The 19,734-nt window shown below is 43.2% G+C and overlaps 1 protein-coding gene across 1 annotated transcript; it reads left to right on the top strand.

The window, feature by feature from the left end:
- The first annotated feature begins 503 nt into the window (after positions 1 to 503).
- On the top strand, positions 504 to 19,660 carry brpf3a (bromodomain and PHD finger containing, 3a). The gene is made up of 13 exons (XM_080729002.1): positions 504 to 824; positions 3,252 to 4,764; positions 5,343 to 5,499; positions 5,598 to 5,729; positions 6,972 to 7,100; positions 7,548 to 7,860; positions 8,180 to 8,542; positions 8,895 to 9,482; positions 10,321 to 10,387; positions 10,507 to 10,595; positions 11,041 to 11,129; positions 13,735 to 13,889; positions 17,916 to 19,660. The coding sequence occupies exons 2-13, from the start codon at positions 3,272 to 3,274 to the stop codon at positions 18,097 to 18,099; spliced, it is 3,759 nt and encodes a 1,252-aa protein (XP_080585128.1). The 5' UTR covers positions 504 to 824; positions 3,252 to 3,271; the 3' UTR covers positions 18,100 to 19,660.
- Positions 19,661 to 19,734: the final 74 nt, after the last annotated feature.

Genomic DNA, 19,734 nt, shown 5'->3' with positions numbered 1-19,734 from the left:
ACATGTCAAGATGTAAACAGTTCATGTGTAACAGGTGTATATAGGCCTATTACCTATGGTAACAAGTGTACATGTCAAGATGTAAACAGTTCATGTGTAACAGGTGTATATAGGCCTATTACCTATGGTAACAAGTGTACATGTCAAGATGTAAACAGTTCATGTGTAACAGGTGCACATGTGATGTCAGGATGTAAACAGTGCATGTGTAACAGGTGTCACATTGTGGGTTTCTGTCGATAATGAAGATAAGGCGCGCAAACTGAGCATCACGTTGTTTTCCTCCGCGCTGTGTCCTCGACTGACCACAAGCCGCAGCTCGATGACCGCCGCGGTCAGCGCTGACCAATCACGCGCCGGACCGCACTGTGCGCGAGCTCAAACGATGGCCTACAATTGGCTGCGCTCGTTTTTTCTAAAGGGGCGTTATTTTTTCAAGCCATCTTGACTGAATATTTAGCCTTATATCCATTAAGGCACATTCAAACTTGATATCTTGGGGAATATTTTGTGACTTATTTTGCGGCTGTGGAAAACGTTGAAAAGCGTCTAAGCGCGGCTTTGAGAGCGGCTCGCGGCGGGCGTTCCAAATGGCGGAGTGAAGTGCTAAAGATGACGCTGTCGCCCCTCAAATCACCGGCTAGCTGGAGAGGCTAACAGCTAGCCGTGGTGGTGGAGGAACCAACAGCTAGCATGTCAGCCTGCTGCTGCTGCCTCCCAATATTGTGTCACTAGCCTGGCTGACATTTGGCTTGGCTTGTTTTAAAACGGTCGTAATTCTCTTGACACCCGCAACAACCAGCGCAGGAACAGCATTTCGCACGGTAAGCGAATCGACTTGCTATATTCACCAGTCCTTGTTGGTCTGTTTAGAAATGTGTGCTTAAATGGTGGGAGAGAAATGTCCGACCGAGTGAAACGTTATTATCACATCAGCAGAGAGAGAGGGAGAGAGAAGCTGTATGTTTCGCAGGACTCTCTCTCTCTGGTCTAGTATGAAGCGACGTTCAAACGTCGCATAAAAAGTGTGCAGTGTCAATGGTCGTGCACCTTGCAAAGCGGCTGCTACCGTTACATGTATGTGCATATTAGGGCTGCTATGGTACAACTTGCAACACAAGTGTGTTGTCTGTGTTGTTGTTACGGGTAAAATGGCTGACAGATGTTATAGAGGCTCGGGTTGGTATTTAGCGCTCCGCAACCGAACTACGTGCAGCAACAAGGGCGGGGATTAAATATAGGATGCTGCCACGTGATTGGTTGAAAGGTGCCGTGGCACCGTGACTGACCCCCGATCGGACTAATAGAGGCACTGCTCGGGGGAGGGGCGATGCTAAGCAAGTTAGGCCGGGTACCCAAAATGACAGATCTACAAGCTAACAGCGCGTTGCAGAAGATCTGTTATTTTTTTGTAGCATATAAATTATTAGATTATTTTACCGAACATTGCTTTGCAGTGTAAAAATACAATATACAGAGGAACAATTCACGTTATTATGACTAGTTATAAACCAGCAGGCAGCAGCAGGTTATTAATTAAACGTGAGGAATGTTTGTAAACATTTCAGTCTATCAACCTCTTATCACCCTGTATTATTAAAACACCTATTAGATTAGGAAAGACCTAAACAATTCACTGCATGGTGGGAGAACTGCCTAATATATAATATGAATATGATAATGTTAAGGAACAGCCATTTGGTAGTACTGTAGCTGTTACTAGCTAGTCTTGGTAGTAGTGTTATAAACAGGGTCAGAGTTAGTTGGAATGGTTTTAGACCTATTTTAAAGTCCTTATTTTAGGTACATTTTAGTGATTGATTGAATACTTCATTAGCAGTATGCATAGGAAATGTACAAGACAGTACAGTTCAGATACAAGATCCTACACATAGGATTTAAACCCAAGAAAGTACTGTCTTGTTTACATTGGGGTCCTTTTGCACTCAATTCATAGAGAAATTGATGATGCAAATTATTATTCACTTAACCTCATACATATTTTCTAAGCTTGTATGGGGATTTGAACAACAACAACTGCCATCCAGCTTGGTAGATCGATATTTCCATCATGTATCAGGCATTGACACTAAAGCTTGCCCACCTGCCCCCGGCATGTAAATAAAACCTTCGGGCAGGTGGAGTTTGCTTTCAGGTTGCCCGACCGGGCAAGTGCTCATTTGAGAGGGGACACAACCATCTATAAACACAACACAAGATAACTGTCTAAACATAAAAAAATCACTGAATCAATGAACTGAGCGGTGGAGGCTGCATGTGTGTGTGTGTGTGTGCGTGCGTGCGTGCATGCGTGCGTGTGTGTGAGTGAGTGAGTGAGTGTGCCTTGCCTGGCCTGGCCTGGCCTGAACAACAGCGCCCCTCCCTTAACATGTGTGGTCAGAAAAGGTACTGCAGGCTACATACAGACAGACGCGCACACACACACACATACCCACACACACGGCCACGTATAGGAGACGGTGTCACCACCACTCAAAAATCTAATAACAAGTGTGAAACCATAGAAATATTCAATCATAGCTGCTATGTAGGTATTTGGATTTGGATTGAGGTACAGTATGACATGTTTTATCGCACAGCCCCAGAAAGTGAAGAAATCACTGTTAAATTGAGCGGTAATTAAAATCTTACCTATCACTTTATAATGGACAATTTACTTTTTTGGGCAAGTGGGCATGACCTTTGGGCAAGTAGAACATGACCTGTACTTGCCCGACGGGCAAGGGCCTCTGAGACGTTAGTGTCAACCCCTGTGTATCATGGTAATTTATTATGGATGTATTGGGTATAAATGCTTTGGCTGTCATTTTAATATAAACATTTTATCCTAGATAGCAACTGTGGTTTTATAAGAAACACCTGTAATGTACTTTTGATTGATTGAATCATTTATTAGTCAGACATGTACAATAAGCAGCACGTGGTACAGGACAGGTACAGTCAGACACTAAGGCTTAAAGGATTACACTAAAAAGTTCTGGGGAGTTGTTGCTATTGTTCTGCTATATATTAATTTAATCAACATACCGGTAGCATAAAAAATGAACACAATAATGATACTTGCAACAACAGACTTGGCTGAATGGAATGAATGAATACCATGAATGCAAACACATTTTAATCTGCTGTAGGGTGCTCTGCTGTAGTGTCTACATAATGGCTATAACTTGCATCTTTACTCATCCTAAATGTGTGTTTTGTTGTCATCTTTACTTTTCTGTTAATTGTAGGGAGGCAGTGTTAAACCTCCATGAGGAAAGCGAGGAGGCGGGGATGCGAGACTGGTGTTAGCCGACTGGACATGGGCAGGGGCCGTGGCAGAGGGAGGGGAAGGGGCAGGGGTTCATCAGGAGGGCTGCGGCCCCCCTCCCCTTACAGACTACAGTTGTCTCCGTCCAGGGAGACTCTGACGTACGCTCAGGCCCAGAAAATAGTGGAAGTGGACCTAGATGGAAGGCTCCACAGGATTAACATCACAGATCCTCTGCCGGTCATAACGGAGGACGAGATGATGGCGCAGGACATTGTCGAGTGCAACAGCAACAAGGAGAACAGCGAGCAGACCCAGAGCAAAGCCAGGCCGGGGAGGAAGCCGCCCAATCTCAAAGGGCGGAGGAACGGCAAAAACGCGTCGCACCAAAGCCACCGATCTGGCTCCCAGCAGCACGGCAACACCCACCAACACCCCTCACACCAAAGCCCCCTGCCCGAGCCCACGTTCCGCGTGCTGAGCTCCGTCTGCCCCTCGGAAGCACCGCCTCTCCCGACGGCCTACTACCGCTACATAGAGAAGTCGGGGGAAGAGCAGGAGGCGGAGGCGGAGTACGACATGGACGAGGAGGACCTGGCTTGGTTGGAGATGGTCAACCAGAAGAGGGTGTCGGACGGCCACGCCTCCGTCTCTCCGGACACGTTCGAGCTGCTGATCGACCGCCTGGAGAGAGAGTCCATCCTGGAGTCCCGGAGCCAGGCTCTATCACAGAGCACCATCGACGAGGACGCCTTCTGCTGCGTCTGCCTGGACGACGAGTGTCTGAACAGCAACGTCATCCTGTTCTGTGACATCTGCAACCTGGCCGTCCACCAGGAGTGCTACGGCGTGCCCTACGTCCCCGAGGGCCAGTGGCTGTGCCGCTGCTGCCTGCAGTCCCCGTCTCGTCCAGTGGACTGTGTGCTCTGTCCCAACCGGGGAGGTGCCTTCAAGCAGACGAGCGACGGACGCTGGGCCCATGTCGTCTGCGCCATTTGGATCCCCGAGGTTTGCTTCGCCAACACTGTGTTCCTTGAGCCTGTCGAGGGGGTTAAGAACATCCCCCCGGCTCGCTGGAAGCTCACCTGTTACCTGTGCAAGCAGAAAGGCAGGGGCGCCTCCATCCAGTGCCACAAGGCCAACTGCTACAGGGCGTTTCATGTCACCTGTGCCCAGAAGGCTGGACTGTTCATGAAGATAGACCCCGTTCGGGAGACGGGGGTCAACGGAACGACCTTCTCTGTGAAGAAGACGGCCTTCTGTGAGCACCACTCTCCAGTCGGGTCTCGGCGGGACGGGTCCGGAGACGAGGCGGTCGAAGGGAGGCTGGTGGGGGGCAGGGGTAACCGGGGTCAACGGTCCTATACTCAAAGCCCCCCTGCGCCGCAGAACAAGAAGGCCGCCAAGGGCCAGAAGAAGAAGGCTAAGAAGGGAGGGTCAACCCGTCGCTCTGCTGTGCCTGTACTGCTGGTGCCTCAAATCCCCTCTCACAGGTCAGACAGTCACACTCTTTCATCCCCTTTAATAGGCTTTATGCACAGCAGCAGCCGCTTCCTTGAGTCACAGTGTCTCAGTGTCAGGATGTTGATATTGTGTTGCTCACTGGAAACACTCTGCTACACCATTGGGTCTCACAGTGTGGTCCAAGGAAGGACCCGCAGGGTTCCTTGAGGGGGTTTCAAATGTCCCCTTACGGGTGTGTACAATAACTCTGAGAGTTTACCCATGGTGCATTTGGTTCCATTTGTACACAGTCATAGTTATGGGGGACCTTGACATTAGTGTGACTATCAGTGTGCTAAACTATATGGAACAAAGCCTTAATTAGTATCACTGGTAACACCAGGAATTAAGGAAGAGACCCGATTTCTTTCCAATATGGCTGCTGTGCATGGAGATAGATTATTAACAGCGGTGATTGGTTTTAATTGTCCATCAGAATGTTTTTTTTTTTTGCTACATTTATTTATATTAATTCAAGAATACTGAAGAATACAAACGATCAGCGTTGTCACTATCAGTCTTGTTACAATATTGATTTACTCTCTGGTTAAAAAAACTCTCTCCACAGGCTCAATAAGATCTGCACAGGGGTTGCAGTGCAGAGGAAGAATCAATTCATGCAGAGGCTTCATAACTACTGGTTACTGAAACGACAGTCGCGGAATGGCATGCCACTAATACGACGACTTCACTCACATCTGCAGGCTCACAAGACTACTGAACAGGTACAGAGGAACTCAATAAAAACATGACGGGTTGATAGATTTCCAAGCTGAATAATGTAATCAGACTAAGTGCTTGCGTCTTTTATTTTGTTGATCAGAAAGAGCCTGATGAGAAGCTGTGTGCTGCACGGGAGGAACTACGCTATTGGCAGAAGTTGAGGCAAGACCTGGAAAGAGCCAGACTCCTAGTGGAACTCATCCGTAAGAGAGAGAGGCTAAAGAGAGAACAGGTGATTTTAACCATGTCTTGACAAAGATGTAACTAACATGGAAATGTTGCCGTTCCTGACAAAATAAACTGCCCACAAAAAGTTCAGATTGGTCGATTATTTCTCCCCTTCAATATAACCAATTGGTATTGTGTTTTATATAATTTTTATCGTTGATTAGTCACCTTTACAACAAGGTGTAACTTGTAAGGATTGTGCAATCGTGGAATGAGTAATGCAGTCACACACCTGTGACTGGCAAACCGTGCAGTAGGTAGGTGTGTGCTGGCAGGTCGCTCAAAACGAGAGCGATTACCAAAAGAAGCATATTGGGGGATGTGTGCAAATTCTTTGGGGGTTAAGACGCGACATACTGAATCCAAAACCGCTTGTGCTTTGCCTATAGCTATGCCCTGCTTCTGTGGCCAATGCAAAAGTGCCTCTTTTAGATGAAAAATAAAAGCCACAGAGCAAGCGAGTTGCCGTGGCGAACGTTGTGAAGGTCGTTTGAGCCGATTCACCATTCGAGTAGGGACAGAATAGTAAATAATGTTTTGGCGAGAGCGTTTGCCCCAACTGTCACTCAAAAAATGGCTACTTGCCAATCACAGCGTGTCCTTGCACAAGCGTACTAGCCAATGACAAAGTGGTATAGGTTTTGGGATGATTTCTTTTTATTTTTTTGGGTGGTCATGTTCAGTACTGTATGTCTCATTTAGATTGTGTAGCATTGTTGTTTCTATTTAGATAATATATTCATATATATCATATTCTATTTTATTGTCTCCACCAGCCGAAGGCTGAGGGAGAGTATGTTTTCCCCTCCGTCCGTCCGTGCGTCCGTGCGTCCGTCCGTGCGTCCGTGCGTCCTCGCAGTTTGTGAACAGCTAATCTCAGTCACCGTTGGCCCGATCGCTGCCAAACTGAGCACACACACTCCCTGGATGCCAATCTAGAACCTCTGCCCCACATTTTTCAAATCAGCCTCATGGTGGCGCTATAACAGGCCGATTTGTGTGGCCTGGTTGTTACCAGCTAATCTCCGGCGCCGTTGGCCCGATCGCTGCCTAACTGAGCACACACACTCCCTGGATGCTAATTCAGAACCTCTGCCCCACATTTTTTAAATCAGCCTCATGGTGGCGCTATAACAGGCCGATTTGTGTGGCCTGGTGGAGACCTGTGCTCGGAAGAGCACTGCTTCTAGTTAGAACTAATGTTGTTCTTTTTTTTTCTATGTATTCCGTCCTTTGGCATCTTCAGATGAAGATTCAGCAGGCTGCTCTAGAGCTCAAGTTGACCCCTGCTCTAGTACTGCTGCGCACCACGCTTGACCAACTGCAGGAGAAGGACACCGCTCAGATCTTCTCTCAGCCGGTCAATCTAGCGGAGGTTCTTGTAGTCTTATATTCATTTCATTGTAGCATTCATTCACATACTCAGTGTTGATGGACAGACAGTTACTTACTTACCATGCCATGCATATATCCACCCTTATACTCATAGTTGATAGACTGGTCATATTCATTCTAAATGCATTGGGGGGAGGCAGGGGGGTACAACATTGCAATATGAATGACAATTTTGGAATGCCAGTAGTGAAAAGGCGCCAACATGTTTTTAAAATATGGTGTTTTTGCATGTTTAGACCATTCACTAGAAGTTTTCATTACATTGTACATTATTCAGTATTATTTTATTTTCATTCATACCTAGTCAAATCTCCACTGCTGTTGATGCGGTGACACCTGGAATTTGTTCTTATGTTATGGTACCGTAGATTATTTTGTCACAGTTTTATTCTTAATTCTTATTCTTATTTTACCATTTTCTCTTAAGGTCCCAGATTACATGGAGTTCGTATCCCAGCCCATGGACCTGGCCACCATGCGTGCCAAACTGGAAGCTCACGCCTACTGCTCCATAGCAGACCTGGAGAAGGACTTTGACCTAATGGTCTCCAACTGTCTGAAATACAACTCTAAGGACACCGCGTTTCACAAGATGGCCCAGAGCCTGCATGAAGTAGGTGGAGCCATTCTCCGCCATGCCCACAGGCAGGCACAGAGCATCGGCCTGGACCCACACACTGGCCTGCACCTCCCAGAGGCTCCTAACAAACACAACTTCTACCAGTGCACCTGGGATGACAGTGAGTTTGAGCGCTCAAAGTGGTGGTGGACAGTAACACGAGTACATTAACCTGATACTGTTCTTTACTTGAGTGTTTAGATTTTTGGATTGCTTATGGCTTTCACTCCTCTACGTTTAGGAGACAAATATTGTACTTTGTAACCAGGAGTATCTATACTCTGTACTTGACTCAAGTACTGGGGTTGAGTACTTTGTCCACCACTGGTCATCATCAACCAGTGTTGACGTCTGACCTAATCTCATTCCCTCCCTTTCTCTTACTTCTCTTTCTCTACTTTCTCTACACATCAATATTTTCATGTCATTGTCCTCTGCAGTCGACTCCATCCTGGATCCAGAGAACAGACTCCACCTGACCACAGACGAGCAGCTCAAGGCCTTGCTGGACAAACTGGACATGGTGACGCCGATGCGTTCCAGCGGCGGCCGGACCAAACGCATCCGGCTGCTGCGCAGAGAGATCAACGGCCTCCGGCAGAAGGCTGACCAGCAGCAGCAGCAGCAGCAGCAGCAGCATAACTCCCAGGCTGTCAACGGTAACGACACAGAGGAAGAGGAGGACGAGGAGGAGGAAGGAGAGAAGGAGGAGAAGAAGAAAGTGGTGGAAAAGGAAAGGAAAAAGGGAAAGAAAGACATCGTGGATAATGGACCTTTAATGTCAGTAACACCGCCTGGCACAGGTAACAGAACACAGCAAATTAGAACTACTGTATATTCTGAACAGTAACATCGTCATTGTTGGGTGTCTAAATATTACTTAAGTAATGGTAAAAAGAACCTGTGTTTCAGTGGATCCAATAGTTATTATTTAGTCACAAGCTCTTGTTAATGCTTTTCATTGGTTCAATATTAAAAACCCAGACACTGCCAATCTGAGCTTGTAGATTGGCTATTTTTTCTACTTTTGTGCAAAGAAGTGGGACATTAATTTAAAGGTTTTTACACAAAAAGTACAAATACAGAGATACAAGGTTTCTGCTCAACAGCACTAATCATTACTATGATTCAACTCCCTCCCCTCTATGATTCAAGTCCTCTCAGATCCAGATGACTCTCCGCCCGTGTTGGAGCTCACGTGCCCAGTGTCATCACCGCTGCCGGGAGACGCCCCACTCGAACCCCCGGTGCTGGGCATAGTGACCGGCGGGCGTAGATCGCCCGGCCGCTCCTACAAGCGCCAGAGATCTGCGCGCAGCGGCGAAAGCAAAAGCCAGGGCGAGGAGGAAGCCGAGGTCGGGGAGACGCCGTCTTCGCAAACGGAGGCCGTCCACGAGGTCACGCCTCTGGGCAGGCCGCCGCCCCCGCCCTTGGTCGGAGGAGTCGGCCGCCGCACGTCCGTCCTGTTCAAGAAGGCCAAGAACGGCGCGAGGCTGGCGAAAAGAAAGAGCCCGGCGGAGCAGAACGGGACAACCTCGGAGGGTAAAAGCAACGGTGTGGACAGCAGCACCCCCGCCAGTCCAAATTCTATCATCACCACCATTTCCACCATTTCCACCTTGACCCCCTCCCCCGCCGCGACCCCTCCGTCACCTTCCTCCCACCAGCTGAGGTCCAGAGGCCCCAGCTCAGACTGCTGGGAGGCAGACAAACCCCTTCCCCTTCCCCTACCCAGCCAGGAAGGTAAGACAAATCCTTAAAGAGGTGGTGCCATAGTTTGGCACTTTTTCTGCTTTGTATGTGTCTATGGAGTTAACATTATTCTAATAGACCACTGGGTGGGGTTATAACTTCAGCTGGGTCACCACCCACCTGACAACCAGGCATACATACCTAACGAACTGGTGGGTGTGGCCACATAAAAACCTAATTTTACACTTTCTTCCTGGCACCCCATCTTTAAACTAGGTACTGTATGTTATTGCTTAGGATGTTTTTGTGTGAAGAGGATTAAAAGGTTAAAACACACATACAGTATCGTTGCTGTTGGGAAGAAATGCGTATCTGCATGTTTTTTTCATCATCTAATAATTTCACACAAATGTAGGGAAAATAACCGATCTGCAAGCTCACCCTTGTTAGTCAAACAAAATTCCTCAACTCTTACAAGTGCTTGTCAGGTTGGGGTGTCCCACACGCACGCACGCACGCATGCATGCACACGTACACACACACACACACACACACACACACACACACACACACACACACAAATTAGAATTGGGGTCCCATCGGCCCTTTCTTTGTACTGACAAATGCTTATTTACTATAGCCCATAACAGTATATAAACAGGAAGCACTCAAAACACTGTGAAGTTTTCCATGAAATTCCTCTGGTGCACCAGAAAATACTGTCTTTGATTTTGTATGCTATGAAACATTGTGAAAGATATTAGTAAAGTTTTGTTAAAGTGGTATTGTCATTCGATATCAAGGAATTTTCCTTCCACTTAACACTTGTTGAACATATTAAGAGAAAGTCCTTTTCTGGTCTAATACGTTTATTCATTTTTACAATTAGGCTTAACAAATGGACTGGGAAAGCACCAAGAGATCTCTGCAGACCACACAATTGATGACAAAATAAAGTGAGTATTCCAAAAGTAGGTACTGTAGGTATGTTATGCATAATTACTTTAGTTTAGTTTGGAATTCAATTTATGCGTTGCAAATAAAATCTCTTAAATATAGCACATTTTGTCCTCAGCTCTAGTGTGTCTCCACCCAAACGCAGTCGAGGTAAACCAGCCCTGGTTAAAGTCCCCACCAGTGAGAATGGAGACGTGCCTGCCTCCGGTGGGTATTATCATCTGCATCATCATAATAAACGCATCTTCCAAGGGAATGGGAAAAAAATAATCTGCATTCCAGTGGATCCAATGTCCTGTTAATACTTTTCATTCAATATTCATAAAATCCACAGACGCAGTTAACCACTTGCGTAAACTTGCGTTTACATACTCACACACTCATATCAGGAACACCACACCTAAGTTAATGTTCAATTCACAGTAGGGATTATTATTCTTAGTAGTGTGCCAAAATAGCCGATACCAGCTCTTTTCTAGAGAAGACAATACAAATGCAGTGCAAAATAATTGAGAAAGGCTTCACAAATGATCATGACACAGTTAATATTTCCGTGGTTTGCCAATTGATTTGTCACAACAAGATGCAGGGGCATTCACTCAACAAACACAGAGAACGGATTCTTATATACAAATCATATTCTTGTGCACAGGAACTACACTTCTGGATAATGAGAGAGAGCTCTCACCTCTAGACCTGGTTTGGGCCAAATGCCGTGGATACCCATCATACCCAGCAATGGTGAGAATACATTTGATGCTGTGCCAGTGGAGTGTGGTCTGCTGTTGGCTGCAAGTGGAGAATCATGGGGTGGCGCTCCAGTGCAGCAGTTAATGTCGGGCTGACTAGCTGGTGTTCACTCAACCAACCCATAATCTCTGTTATCTCTCGTGCAGTGAGACTGGGGTTATGCCACATAGTCACAATAGATCCTAAACAGAAACCGCAGGCTGCTTTTAACATTGCCACTGCAACGTTTCTGAGTAGGGAAGGACAGATGATGCAGCATCTTGGGGAAAAGTATAGCCACATTATGAAAACGGTCACATCTTGTCTCCGTGTCACATTTCCGTGTAACGCTCGGTTTGACGCTCGGACATCACCCTCTTGACATCACTGAGATGTCAGGGGAACAGAATCCCCTTTATGCCCTTATATAGATATCCCTGATGTCATCAATATTAAGCCCATATCTAACAGGACTTCATGCCCATATATGGAGGCCACATCGGCCACATACCACACTAACAGAATCCGTGGCCAAGACAGATGGCCAAGACAGCCCATATCTGTGATTCTACAGACAGGGATCTCCATATATGGGCATAAAAGGGATTGTATGTATGATGTCAGATGTCATAGACGTCATAGGACTTTCACATAACAAATAACTGAGTAAGCATGTTTGGGCTCTCACAGCATATCTCCATATTCATGGATCTCCATATATGGGTATCAGGGTTCTCCATATATGGGTAACTGGTCCGATATACATCACTGGCCAGATGGCCAAGACATGGCGCGACCTCACCCTTTAGGTCGCTTTTCGCCCTTAGGCGTCTCACTGGTAAACGAAACTAAACTGAGGTAACTAAGAAGTCGGTCTTCAGGAGTTCTTGCTTCTATGTGGACTGGCCTTGGTCTGATTGTAAACATCACGTTAACACTTCCGACGCAAAAAACGTCCAGGAACGGCATAAGAATTACAGCGGTGCAGACACTGAGCGGCCGTGAACGAGTGCCGCCGCTTGCACAACCCGCGTGCACGCCGCCACCGAAAATCTGGTAAAAACAATAGGAAAGATAAGATACACAGTAGGGGTGTAACGATACATTTTAATAGCGATTCGATACATATCACGATACATGGTTGACGATACGATACATGGACGATATTGGTTCATTCATGGTGATACGATACGATACGATTCGATTCAAGGATTTAAAATCGATATAGTAACTATTTAGCAAAGACATTAAATCTGTGTGAAAGGTGTGGATAGTGCAGGTTTTTAAGGGAAACATGTATTGTTATGGATATAAATAAGTAAACACAGTGATTATCTGCCAAATACATGGTCATTGTATATTGACAAACCTGCACCTTGACATGAACCCAGAGATTACACACATTTATCGATAGTCCAGAGTAGCTATATGGAAAGGAAAAGTAATTAAACCCCTCCTTTAAATGTTTTCTTCTTAAAAATGCTAAATACAATGCACAAGTAGGTAGTATCGATACAATCGATTCTTTGCACTGCCGATTCGATACGATACAAAATAAAACGATACGATTCGATTTTAGCTGTTTTCATTTCGATTTACTTCGATATTTTCAGTTAAAAACGATATTTCGATACAGTTACTATATCGTTACACCTCTAATACACAGCGTTAATCTACATTAGTTATGACAAAACTATGGCATCCCAAGTGTTAACTGCTGCACCAGATCGCCACCCTGTATTTGACCACGAAGTCCCATTGAGATGCAAGATCTGTTTTAGAATAGAGACCTGGCCAAGGCAGCAGCAACAATACAAATTATAGTATATCAGACCTAAATATAGTAGGCTCTGTATCAGAGATTTTAATTCACCAAGTGAAACCAAGGTATCTAAAATAAGTACGTTCTTTAAGCTATTTCATGCTAAAAGGTGCAAAATAAGAGAAATTCATACCATATTTCCAACTTGTGCCGTATACGGCAAACCATGTCTCGCTGGTGCTGTCTCACTCTTATTATATGATATCTAACATAATTTTAGCACTAAAACCCATTTAGGCCTGAGATTATTGAATGCTTTAACCAGTGAAAAATAGCAGATATACAAGTTCACAAGTTTTTGAAAAAGTCGTGAAAATGTGTGCAAATCTTTGAATATATGTATTTTCAAAGCGAACGTTTGTAACTCAAATTTTGCTTCTGGGGGGTCCCTGGAACTAAATATTTTGAGATGGGGGTCCGTGGCCATCATTTTGGGGGTCCTTCACATGAAAAGGTTTGAGAACCACTGACATAGTAGTCTCTCAAGAACAGACTAACTGAGCTCCAGTTAAGTGAAAAGGACCTTTTCTTTGACGATGGCTAACCAGATTGCTGACATAGAAACATAGGTTTTTCAAAAAAACCTTAGAAGGATTCAAAAAACACTTATAGAATCGGGTCAAAATTTCCACGATTTTTCAAAAATAGCAGATCTACAAGCTCGCAGCGCGGCACTCGGTGCCGCGCTGTGAGCTTGTATATCTGCTATTTTTCAATAGTTAAAGCATAAAATAATGATACACAATATAGTGTACCGGTTCTGTTAAACAATGGCTGATTAATGCATCCATACAGATCGTTGATCCAGGCATGCCCCAGGAGGGTCTCCTTCACAACGGCATCCCCATTCCAGTGCCCCCCGTGGAGGTGCTCAAACTGGGCGAGCAGCGACGAGATGAGGAGGGCGAGAAGCTCTTCCTGGTGCTCTTCTTTGATACCAAAAGGACTTGGTAAGATCCGGAATCGGTGTTGCCAGATTGTGCGAGAGAAACAAGGCACCAGGTGTATGAAAACAAGCCCAAAAGAAGCGACTAGGCCACATGAGCGTGCCACACACACGCACACGAGCACACACACACACAAACACACACAGCACGCACGCACACACACACGCACACATACACACACACACACACACACACACACACACACACACACACACACACACATAACAATCATTATTATTATAACTTTATTTTATACAGTACCACCTTTCTAGATAGAAGTCACAAAGTGCTGCACAGAAAATGTACACAATTTAAAACAAATCAAGGAAAACAAAACAAAAAGAATAGAAAATGAACAACTTAGGGATCTATTCTAACAGCTAAAACTGATAACAATTCAACAAGGAAAGAGAGGGATTAGGGTGCTTTACAAGAATGCTTTTCCGAGGCGATTTAAATAGTCTCGCGTAGCCAGACAACTATTCCACAATCTCCGAATGCTATATAGAGTCTGGAAGAGCAGCTCCCGAACGGCGAGTATCGGAAGTAGCCACTGCTGCACTGAACTGTAGTCCCATTGGAAACATAACAGAAACACAATAGCTCAGACAAAGTCATTCGAGCTGCCTATTATTGTTATGAGTGTATAGTTTATGAAACGTTTGAAAACATCATGAAGGTGACACCAATAACACCAGAGAAAGACAAAATAAAGCCCCCAGAAATGTTGAAAGGAGACATAACGCTTCCAGTAGGATATGTTATTGCTACTGCACTAAGGGAGCGGTTGCGTCACATCCGCTTTATCTCGCACTCACCGTTTCTATTTCCGTCTGCCAGACTGTATGCCGGGAGCATTTGACCAAATCGCGGAGGCAACAGTCTGGCCACGCGAGACTACGATTTAAAGGACGTGATACTATCTGCTCGTCGGGTAGGGCATTCCAGCTTTTTGGGGCACGTACAGAAAAGGCTCGTTCTCAGATTTAATTCAATCTGAGCAGAAGCAGGGATAAAACATGATAAAAATGAATAACCAGAGGTGGGATTAGGCCTGTCACAATTATTACATAATCATCTAATCGCAATTATTTGACATAATCGCAATTATTTTGTCATAATCGTTTCCATGTTGAAAATGTTTTATACATTTTCAATCATTTTCAAAAATAGTGGAAATAGCAGATCTACAAGCTCACAACGCATTGCATCGCGGCACGTTGTGAACTATCAAGTCTCAATGTTCTTTTTTTAAGTATAAAGTTGTCAAATATGTCAGTAATTTATTTGTATATTTAGGCTATGTGTCATATCTGCCATGTGCAACTTCAAAGCCCACAAGCCAAAGAGAAATATAATTGCCAACGACAAAAACACAATAAAATTGTTAATAGCAATTATTTGAATGACAATTAATCGTCATGCTAAATGTCATAATCGTGACAGCCCTAGGCGGGATAAAGCAGGAGATTTCCCCTCCAATCACCCATAACATTTCCGACCCTGCTAACAGCGAAAGTGAAGATGGTTGTTTTTGGATAGTTCTAGGACAGACCAGTGGCGTCAGTTCAGCAAAAGCTAGGGTATGGCAAAGATGGGAGTCCTCATGGAAAATAGGCATTACATTTTGGATAACACGGTTCTATTGTGAAAATAGCAGATCTACATGCTCACAACGCCTCGCGCTGCGAGGCGTTGTGAGCATGTAGATCAGCTATTTTATTTCACAATGTTTGAAAACAATGTCAGTTTTTAGCTGGTCAGCAGGACCAGCTCTTTAAACAGATTACATTGTCCTGAGACATTTAGGGGACCTATTTGCCGATTGGCTGTCCATGTCACATGGTCACCGAGCTCATGATTGGGAGCCAGACCTGTACTGCTGTAATGAAATATTTTGTCCAGCAGGGAGCACCATTCCTTCACACTGAGCCGGTGCCTGTGGCCAGCCTGCTTGTGATAAATGAAACAGAAGAAAAGAGAGGTCTATACTTGAGTAAAAGTACAAAAGTATTGGCATCAAAGTACAAAATGTTTGTATGATTGCTTGTAGATCGGTTATCATTCTTTGATTTTCACAAGTCATTGTTGACATCATCATCCATTTAAGCTTTATAATTAGCTTCATACTAACATTAACATTATTTTTCTTTCAATTCTAAACGTAGAGATTAGGTTATGAAAGGAAGGTGATTAGGTGATGAAAACTAGCAAAACTATAGCAGCCATTCACTTTAATCAACGCGATGCATCCAATGTAATTGTGATGAGGATGTCAAACAAACGTTAATCACGTCGTATTTAATTATACTTCATCTGTTACAGATGATTGTCCAAATAAACCGTACGTTATTTAAACTGTGAGCCATTTATAGACAATATGCAGTGTTGCCCTGGGCATCGTTGTAGGCTGTAGTAGGTGATGTGTCACACCATCTGCATACCATCTGCATTAACATATGAACTGAACGAGTATGCAAGTTGTCAATGATTTAACTCTATGACCATGATATGGGCTTTGGTGTGAAGTCATGAAAATATCGTACCCTACACAATTTACAAAAGCAACACAAAGTACATTCATTGATGAGCTGCTTCTTCCTGTCATCTGATCAGTGTCCACACAGTAGATTAATTCGAGTTGCATTTTAATATCAAATGAAACAGAGCAAAAACGATGTGCTGAATGAACCAATGCGAGTCTTTGAGAATTACAGTTAGTATCTTCACCAATAATGAGCACATTTCTAGAGACACGGTAACACATTCATTGTACTAAATGACAAGAAAGCATATATTTAGAACGATATGTAGCAGTGAAATACCACAAGATTTTGGAAAATGCCTACAATCAATACAATTATTTGAACACCTTGGTTACATTAAGTTCTGCATAATGCGTACTTTCTGCTTTTGGTACATTTTAATACAAATACTTTTTATACTTGTACTCAAGTATCCTACATTTTGAATACAAGACTTCCACTGACATTGCAGTATTGCATGATACTTAAGTAAAGAATGCGAGTACTTTTCCCACTACTGCCTAATAAGCATGCTAGTTTTAGTACAATCAGACATCACAGATAGATTTATAGAGTATTAGGCTCTAAGGCAACTGCAAACTTAGCAGGAGTCCTCCAGGCTATGGGGGAAAGTAGCTGTTGGAAAAAGTACTCAAATGTTTTACACTTGTTTTTTTAAAAGTATCTTAAAAGTATCAATACTGCACTGTAGATGTACTCAGTTATAAGTAAAAGTCACACACACACACACACACACACACACACACACACACACACACACACACACACACACACACACACACACACACACATACACGGGGGGGGGGGGAGTGACAAAATTCATAGATCTAGAACACAGACTTCATAGATATAGAACACAGAATATGTACAGTACAGTACAGTGAGGTACAGTATACAGTACAGTAAAGTACAGTAAGGTAATACGCAGTTATTACTGTTGTTTGAGCACGCCCGAGTTTTTTCAAAACTTTTTTTTTCCAAAAAACTTTTTTTTCCAAAACTTTTTTTTTTTTTCAAAAAACATTTTTTTTTTTTTTTTTTTCAAAAAACTTTTTTTTTTCCATCTGACCAGCTTATATATTGACTGTGTCAATTCTTGTTTACACAGGTTTCTACGGTTTCTTGGGCTGGATATGGCAGCCTGGAATGGTTTTTCAAGTGCAGCTAAACTTAGCATGTTGGTAAACATGCCACAATTAACAATAATGCAATACCTTGTTAAAGAGACATTTTGTTAAATTTTGCATTTGTAGTTATTTTACTGTAATTTAACAACATAATAACCAGCGAAGATAGACAAAAAGACATTCATGGATTTATATTTAAAAGTAACTTTTATTTTCCCCCCTGGACCCAGGGTATGGCAGCCGCATACCCCTGCCATACCCAATTGACGCCCCTGGGACAGACAAACTCACATACACAGATATAGGCTCACCCAGAGATTTTGTGGAATTATATAAAGGATTTGCTTGCTTTTCAGGCAGTGGCTTCCTCGGGACAAGTTACTGCCAATGGGGATGGATGACACTGTAGACAAACTGCGCTTAATGGAGGGAAAGAAACCCAGCGTGCGCAAGTCCGTGCACACAGCGTACGACCGGGCCATGGTACACTTAAACCACGTGAGAGGGAACGTAGACTTCACCCCCTCCAATTTTATATGAATAGTTTTATTTTGAAAATGTAATCATCCTTCACAGGTTGCCTGGCTCGATGGATTAAAAAAGCCTATTCAAAGATGAAGCTCCAGAATAGGTGGGAGAGTAGCATTATGGTTTCCATTTGAGCCGTCAGACCTTGATTGGAGTTTGACGAAGTCAGTGTTGCTTGGGTTATGAAAGAGTCAAATGTTTTTATCAGAAGAAACTGCTTTGAAGAGATTTTTTGAAAGATTATATTATTCGTCGGATCATGTGATTTAATTTGTTGGATCATGTGATTTAATTTGTATTTGTTTTACACAACCACTGTGTGCTATGTGTTTTGTTTTTAGGCCAAAGTGAGTCAAGACTTCAAAGTGACAAAATGTAAATATTTTATTCTCAAAGGGACTAGCTTGATTCAAAGCATATTCAGATTGTATTTGCCATTTGAAATCACTTTATTTCTTATGGAGTCTCAGCAACAGCCATCATGTCTCAAACCTGTTTTTTAGAAAGTTTATTGTCAAAAGAAATTCATCATGAATTATCCCTAGTTTTGTTGTTCAAAAATATTTATATAAAATGTAATTGTGCCAAATACACAGAAAGTCAAACTAAAATACCTGCACAAGTCAATTAGTTGCCCGCCCCTAATTTATGTCTTCCTCTTAGTTGCTCTGTCAAGTAGCCTGTTTGTCTGCTATATATGAATAATTCATAAGTCATTGGTCATTACTTATGGTTTGTCTGTAAGAAATGGCTTATTTAATAAATTACAGCCAGGACAAACGACATTTGGAAAAGTAGTTCCGTGTCATGGTATACTTTACGACTCCCGCTGTGTGTTGCTGCTGGAATACTATTTGTGCACTTCATTTAAAGAAATAGTATCTTAAAAGGTCATCACAAATGCTGATTCAATTGATTCACTTTATATAACTGGGGACATTTCAAAGAATAATTGATGGTAAATCAATTTGTGTGTGCAGATTCAAATTCAAACTAAACCTTTTTTTATAGAAATGTTCCTTCAGTTATGATTTGCTTTGAGTGAGACTTTGAAACCATTTATTTTTCCATATTGTGAAGCTGTTTTTTTTTGTATTATAATATATTAGAATGTTGGAGTACTTGGTGCAGCTATTTGGGTGAATGCGGTAAAGATGTGAAGTCACTACCAAGGGGATGCTAATTTCTAGTCATGAAAGAGGCCACTGTAATCACTTTTTGAATAACTTGTAAATGTTAGCGAATCCAACCAGTAATGACTTGAAAAGCACAATTGGTTTGTTTGAAAGAATTGATTACTCCTGAAAAGCCATATGTATGGCAAAAAACCTTATGTGTATATATATAAAAACTCAGTTGAGTACATGTGCATGTGTATAGTTTTGTACATATGTAAATGTATGTTTATATTAGCTTACATGAAGTAATTTAAGGAATGCAAAAAAAAAAAATCAAATTATTAGACCTTAATTTATATTGTGTGACAGATGGAAAGAGTGTTATTTAAAAAAAAAGTAAATATTGAGAAGATTTATGTAAGATGCTCAGTAGCTCTTTGTAATAGTGACGGTACTTAAAGAAATGTCAGAACATGTTCCCTAGCAGTCAGTCGGCACAAAACCCTTATGTAGGCATGAGTGAGTTGGC

The sequence above is a fragment of the Nannobrachium achirus genome (assembly GCF_963921795.1).
Source record: "Nannobrachium achirus genome assembly, chromosome: 6".
NCBI lineage: Eukaryota > Metazoa > Chordata > Actinopteri > Myctophiformes > Myctophidae > Nannobrachium > Nannobrachium achirus.
The sequence above is the reverse complement of the archived record's forward strand: the minus strand, read 5'-3'. Positions and strand labels throughout refer to the sequence as shown.